Here is a 7,211-nt window from a genome sequence, read left to right as displayed (position 1 = left end):
GCTTTTCTTGAGCCCCCTGTTGGAAGATCCCAACAATTAAAGAGAGAGTATCACAGTATGAAATCTCCTATATCTTTCTCCTCTCCCCTAGTCTGTATTAACCTCCCTTCCCTAGGAAATACACACACACACACACACACACACACACACACACACACACACACCATGAATGACCATGGGATCGTAAAGAATCTGGTTTCCTTTAGTTTTAAATGGAGAAACAAAAGCTAAACATACTCTTAAGAAAAAAGGATTAGCGATACAGTCTCAATATGAAAGTCAGAGTAATATAAAGGACAAGAAACTAGGGTTGTCACTAGTTCTGCCCTCAGTGACAGGAATGGCTCCAGGAACTCTGCATCTACTCAACCGTCTTTGCCTAACATTTCCTTTTTTTTTTTTTGTGGGGCAATGAGGGTTAAGTTACTTGCCCAGGGTCACACAGCTAGTAAGTGTCAAGTATCTGAGGCCAGATTTTAACTCAGGTCCTCCTGAATCCAGGGCTAGTGCTTTATCCACTTTACCACCTAGCTGCCCCTTGCCTAACATTTCAATCTTTTTTTTTCTTTGTTTAATTAAATTTCATTTTAATTTTTAAATTTTTTCCCTATTACATGTAAAGATTTTTTTTGAGTTCCAAATTTTTATCCCACCCTCCCTTTCCTCCTTCCTCCTGAGGCCAGCAAACAATTTTATATAGGTTATACATTACAATCATAGCATTTCAATCTTGATTAGGCAACAGGAGCAGCAGTGGTGGTATGGAATGGTCTATCCCCCAGGATCCTCATGGCCATCCTGTCTTGTACCATCTGGTATAGCTGCGCCTAACAAGGCATTCCATCTCATCTTTAGTCTATGGAAGGGGTTGAGTTCTCCAGTGGATCCACCAATATCCAATTATATGTCTATCTGGTTTGGGGCTATGTGGCACAGTGCATAGAGTGCCAGGCCTAAAGTCAAGTAGACCTAAGTTCAAATCTGGCCTCAGATACTTACTAGCTGTGTGATTCTGGACAAGTCATGTCACCTTGTTTGCCTCAGTTTCCTCATCTGTAAAATGAGCTGGAGAAGGAAATGGTAAACTATTCCAGTTTCTTTGCCAAGAAAACCTCATATGAGGTGACCAAGAGTCATTTCCAGGTGGGCTGAGACAGTTTCCAAGTACATGTCTATTGAGCAACTTTTGGAGTAAGACTCAAGTTTTGACCTGAGGCATTTATCTATGCCAAGATAGCTCCCAATACTCACAGGCTCTGTGGAACTGGCAATTCCCTTTCTTTGCATATGATCCTAGATTTAGAGTTAGAAAGGACTAGGGAGATCATTTAGCCCAACACTCTCCTTCTAAAAATGAGTACACTGAGACCCATAGAGGTGAGGTGATTTGTCCAAAACCAGCAATTGGCGGTCAGGATTTGAACCAAGGTTCTAAATCTATGCTCTTTTCCTTGCAACAGAAAAGAAGTGTGTATGGATTCCAACCATAGATTCTCTTTGGACTACATGATAGAGGAAGAGAAGGAGAATCAGTTGAAGATTTTGCTTTTCCAGTAGGAAAATGGGAAGACCTAGAAAGAAGAGCAACCATTGTTACTTAATCAGGAAGAGGTCATATGATCTCATTTCTCTGGTAAATGTTTGACCACGTATTTGCCTTTTCTCATTGAAGAGAGCATGATTTGAAAGCTGAACTACTTGGAACACATGGAAACAGCTCCAGCTCAAGGGCCAGGGAGAGGACTCAGAAAGAGACAGATGAGTTCCTACTTGAGCTGAGGGAGGTCTCATCATTCACACGGTTGCGATTGAGGGACAGCTGCTACTTGAGAGTGGAAAAGCTCCCTCTTCTTAAAGAACCAAGATGCTTCCCACATATGTATGGTAAGTTCTCATGCAGAACCTGAAGTATGATTATTAAGTTGACTCTCTCACTCTTTGTATTCTTTGAATTAATTGATTTATGAACATGTGAATAGGGTTATTTGGTCATTCTTTGTTTTTGTTGTGTGTGATGTATATTGTCATGTGGATAGAAACAATGGATGAATTTGGGTTAATATGTGATACGATTTGTAAATTATTCTCCTTTGATCTCTGGGATGATTTGAATATGACTTCCTGGTTCCTTTTTATAATCTTATTTCCTGTTATTGCCACCTTTATATTAGCTACCTATAAAAGTCACTATACTGACTAGAAATGGGGAGTAGTCAGAGAGGCTAGAACAAGACAAGATTTTAACACACTGAGGTTCAGGAAGGAACATAGAACAATTCCATCTTCATGGAATATGTAACAAGTTTCTCCTCACTCACCAATAGAAGATTATAAATGAGGACTGATAAGGTCCTGCAATGATATATTAAAAAATGACAAATAAGTACAACCATAAATGACAATAATAGAAATAAACTATATAAAATAATTCAGAACTAGAATAAAGAGTTTGCAAACAGCCCCTACTGTGTATTTCTGTTTAGTAACAGCATGGAACCATCAATTTAAAGCACATGAAACTTATCACAAAATAAATACTCATATATTACAGGGAATGGCATTTTCTGTCATATATGTTTATTTCAAAAAATAGTACCTTGCTTTATTGTACACTTGTGGTGCATAATATCCTAAGCAATGGTTTAGTCTTAATACTTGCTCTGATAGAAATAAATATTGAAAACTATGGCAGCTAGATGGTGCAGTGATAAAGCACCAGCCCTGGATTCAGGAGGACCTGAGTTCAAATCCAGCCTCAAACACTTGACACTTACTAGCTGTGTGACCATGGGCAAGTCACTTAATCCTCATTGCCCTGCCCCACCCCAAATATTGAAAAATACACACACACACATATATATGTATATATACATACACACATATATATTTTAAATCTATATCAAGTAATCCATTTAAGTACAAATGAATTATTTGCATTTCATATTATATAGTTAATATTGCATATTGGAGCTAGAAGGTACCTGTCATATCATATTAGCCTAATCCCCTCATTTTACAGAGGAGAAAACTGAGGCCCCAGTGAGGTCAAGTGGTTTGCATAGGTTGTAGAGCCCAGATTTTGAACACAGATCTTGTGATATTATGATCAGCACCCTTTTTATAATCCTTTGTGCATAAGTACATGATTGTTCACCCTGGACTTTTAGAGCAATCTCACTATAATGCGCTGACAAAAATCATATTTCTCATGGCTTTTGGTTGCTATGAAAGGGAAAGAAAATATTGTCAGAAAGTTTTTCAGAGTGAGGAGAGAAATTATTTTCAGCATTTGTTTTCTGTGTCACTTTTTGGCACTTTTTGGTGCCTCAAGATTATATCCAACCATCTGTTACTTTCCTAAACTATAAGATCTCAAAGCTAAACTGTGTATCTCCCCATGCCTCCCACAGTGCTTATATATAGTGTTTAATAAATGTGTTTTGGATGGATGGATGGATCTAATTACTTTGGGAAGGAATTCATTCTTGTTGCTTGAGCTAGTTTAGGAAGGTTGTAGAGGGGATGGAAGGGAAAAAGTGAATGAAAGGAAAAAAGTCACAAGGTTGTTACCTCATCATTTGATTTGCAATTTCAGCATGTTAGAAATTGATTTTTGCCCTTTGTTTACTTTTCCTGCTGTTAAGGAAGATGTCACCAGCTTGTACCATAGTCACTTAATTCAAGATAAAGGCATATGTGCTTCCTAAGTTTCAAGATGTGACTTTTAACCCATTCTCCCCCCAAATAACAATGACTTGTGGTGTAAATAAATAATATGTGTGGGGCAGCTAGGTGGCACAGTGGATAGAGCACCGGCCCTGGATTCAGGAGGACCTGAGTTCAAATCTGGCCTCAGACACTTGACACTTACTAGCTGTGTGACCCTGGGCAATTGCCAATTGCCTCACCAACAATAAATAAATAAACAAACAAATAAATAAATAAATATACAAACAAATAAATAAATAAAATGTGGACCTTATTTATATTTATAATTTTTTATTAAAATGGTTAAATGTAAGCAAACCTCAAACCAACACTATTTTAGAGAAGATAATGCTAAAACTAAATAAAGTATTTAGGCTTTATATACATATATGTATATACACACATTTTTTGCTCATTGATATCTGATAAATTAATTGATAAATTAATTCTTAATTCCTAATCCTTCCTCCTCACTACCCTTTCATCCCTGAATTCAGCTTCAAAGAGGAAGCCTTTGAATATTAGAAGTGGCAAGGCCTTTGGAGCCAAAGATTACAAAACTCTGAAGTTTCTCAGCTAATTAGTGGCAGAATTAGATTTAGAACCTAGGTCTCCTGACTCCCAGTCCAGTGTTCCTCTTGCTGTGCTTAGCAGCCTCCTCTCACTTTCACTGAATTTTACTTTTTAAAAAGTCTTCTTAGAAGGCTACTCTCAAATCTCTGGGCTTTGAGCTTGCTCCAAGTAAAAGCCCCTCCAGATTTTCCCCTACCTATAAGTGTCTCTTTTCCAGTTTCTCCTTTTAGCTAGCATAAAGATGAGAAGTCATAGGATTATAACATCATGGGTTGAGAGCCGAATGAGAATTTCAAGATAATCTATACCAGTAGGGTCAAAGTCAAATGTAATAGGAGGCCAATAAACCACTGCTATTGTTCAATAGTTAAGTCATGTTTGACTACATAACCCCATGGCTTTTTTCCGTGGGGTTTTCTTGGTAAAGATATTGGAGTGGTTTGCTATTTCCTTCTCCAGTGTGATCCCATTTAACAGATAAGGAACTGAGGCAAATGGGGATTAAGTGACTTGCCCAGGGTAACACAGCTAGTAGGTGTCTAAGGTCAGATTTGAATGCAATAAAATGAGTCTTCCTGACTCCAAGCCTTGTGCTCTATCCACTGTACCACCTAGCTACCCTCATAAACCAGAGTTGCATTTTGACTTTAAAAATCACGAGTTAATATTATCTATGTTCTTGTATTTTTAAATTGTGTTAAAAATTTCCCAATTACTTTTTTTTTTGGTGAGGCAACTGGGATTAAGTGACTTGCCCAGGGTCACACAGCTAGTGTTAAGTGTCTGAGGCCGGATTTGAACTCAGGTACTCCTGACTCCAGGGCCGGTGCTCTATCCACTGCACCACCAAGCTGCCCCCCAATTACATTTTAATCTAGTCCAGGATGCACTGGGGAGTGTTACTGACTGCATTTATGATACTGAGTAGAAGGTGTGACTTGTTGAAGTGCAAATATCAGAGGTAGGATTTAAAGTCAAGTATATGGTAGCAGCAATAGTGTTTTAAGAACAACTTTGAGAGACTAAATAATTTTGACTATTATAAATACCTGAATTAACTACAAAAACATAACAAAGGAAGATGCTGTCTGCATCCAGAGAAAGAACTGATAAGCAAAAGTATGTATGGAATGATTTTACATATATACATATTTGTGTCTAATGGTAGCCATCTCTAGGGCAGGAGGAAGGGGAAAGAGATAGGGGGAAGGAAGGAAGAAAGAAATTTACATGATAAATTTATCATATATTTTTAAAGAATAGCAAGTTGCACATAATAGATTTGCAGTTTCATGTGCAATCATCTTTTTATTATTCTACTGTTTTATGGAAATGCTTGTTTTAATTCATAAATTATAAATAAAGTAAGTAAAACTAAAAAAAAAATCAATACAACAATCCATTGGCCCTATAACGCCAATGCCAGCAACCTCAGAGAGGAAGGCCTCCTGGAGAAAGTGGTATTGGAGCTGAATCTTCAAAGAGAACAGAGATTCTAAGAGGTGGAGGTGGGCTAAGAGAGCACTCCAGGCATGGGAGTAAGCCAAGGTAAGAGCCCAGAGACAGCAGAAATGTAATGTCATAGGCAAGGAATAGCAATTAGGCCAGTATGACTGACTGGATCACAGGGTAAAATCTAAGAAGACTCAAAAGGCAGGAAGGGGCCAAGTTATGGAAAGTTTTAAGTGATTGTGGTACTTGAAATTCTACCATAAGAGTCTGCCATCCAACCATTGCCCTTTGTAGGCTCTTCTGCTAAAGCGCCCACTCCTCTGGGAAGCAGTGGTCATCATCACCACCACCACCATCATTATAGCAGCTAGCATTTATATAATGCTTTAAGGTTTTTAGAGCACATGCATAGATAGATAGACAGACAGACAGGCAGGCAGATAGATAGATAGATAGATGTACAGGGTTTGTGTGTGTGTGTATGTGTGTGTGGCAATTGGGGTTAAGTGACTTGCCCAGGGTCACACAGCTAGTAAGTGTTAAGTGTCTGAGGCCGGATTTGAATCCAGGTCCTCCTGACTCCAGGGCTGGTGCTCTATCCACTGCGCCACCTAGCTGCCCCCGATGTACAGGTTTTGATATAGGTATAGATATGGATGATACATAGAGATATACAAATGACATAGATATGCAGATGATGCAGATATAAATATATAGAAAATTCCATTTTTATACTCACCATAACTCTATGAGGTAGGTTTTTATTATTATTCTCTTTTTATAGATAAGGAAACTAGCTTTCCCAGGATCACAGCAACTAGTCAGTGTCTAAGGAAGAATTCAAACTCAAGTTTTCTTTTTTTTTCTTTTCTTTCTTTTTTGTTTTGTGGGGTAATGAGGGTTAAGTGACTTGCCCAGGGCCACACAGCTAGTAAGTGTCAAGTGTCTGAGGCCAGATTTGAACGTGGGTCCTCCTGAATCCAGGGTCAGTGTTTTATCCACTGCGCCACCTAGCTACCCCCAAACTCAAATTTTCTTAACTACAAGACCAGCACTCTATCCACTATGTTATTTCACTACAGAACAGTGAGCACCAGAGCCTTCAGTATGAATGAGACTGTCAGTCAGAGAGAAGGAGAGAGGGCATTAGAGCTCTGGGGGATGACTTTTGTGAAAGCACATAGGAGGAAGATGAAACAATAAATCCATAGAACAAATCCCAGAATTCTAGAAATCTATGGTTAGAAAAACCTTATTCTAGAATCAAAAGACTTGGATTTAAAAACCTTTTTTGTTGTCCTTAGCATTCTTCTGTAATGGTCAATTTAGGAAGTCGGTCAAATCAATCTGATTCACCTAAAGTAAGTGAAAAGATGCTATGCTCTGATACATTGATCAAGTGAGAGAACACATCTCAGTTGGTCACTGGATATGAACAAAATACCTTGCTAGGTACTACAGGCAGTTTATTTAGTTAT

General features: G+C 38.3%; 1 protein-coding gene across 4 annotated transcripts in view; it reads left to right on the top strand.

Moving 5' to 3' along the window:
• Nucleotides 1-1,710: 1,710 nt before the first annotated feature.
• Nucleotides 1,711-7,211, top strand: part of LOC122735654 (stimulated by retinoic acid gene 6 protein-like) — a 91,767-nt gene continuing 86,266 nt past the window's right edge. For all 4 annotated transcript variants that reach the window (XM_043977377.1, XM_043977378.1, XM_043977379.1 and 1 more), the window contains exon 1: nucleotides 1,711-1,884. In XM_043977377.1, the coding sequence (XP_043833312.1) occupies nucleotides 1,865-1,884 (20 nt within the window). In that variant the 5' untranslated portion in view covers nucleotides 1,711-1,864. The remainder of the gene's footprint in view (nucleotides 1,885-7,211) is intronic.

This window comes from Dromiciops gliroides, chromosome 1, assembly GCF_019393635.1.
Source record: "Dromiciops gliroides isolate mDroGli1 chromosome 1, mDroGli1.pri, whole genome shotgun sequence".
NCBI classification, from domain to species: Eukaryota; Metazoa; Chordata; class Mammalia; order Microbiotheria; family Microbiotheriidae; genus Dromiciops; species Dromiciops gliroides.
This window is presented reverse-complemented; position numbering and strand designations above follow the sequence as displayed.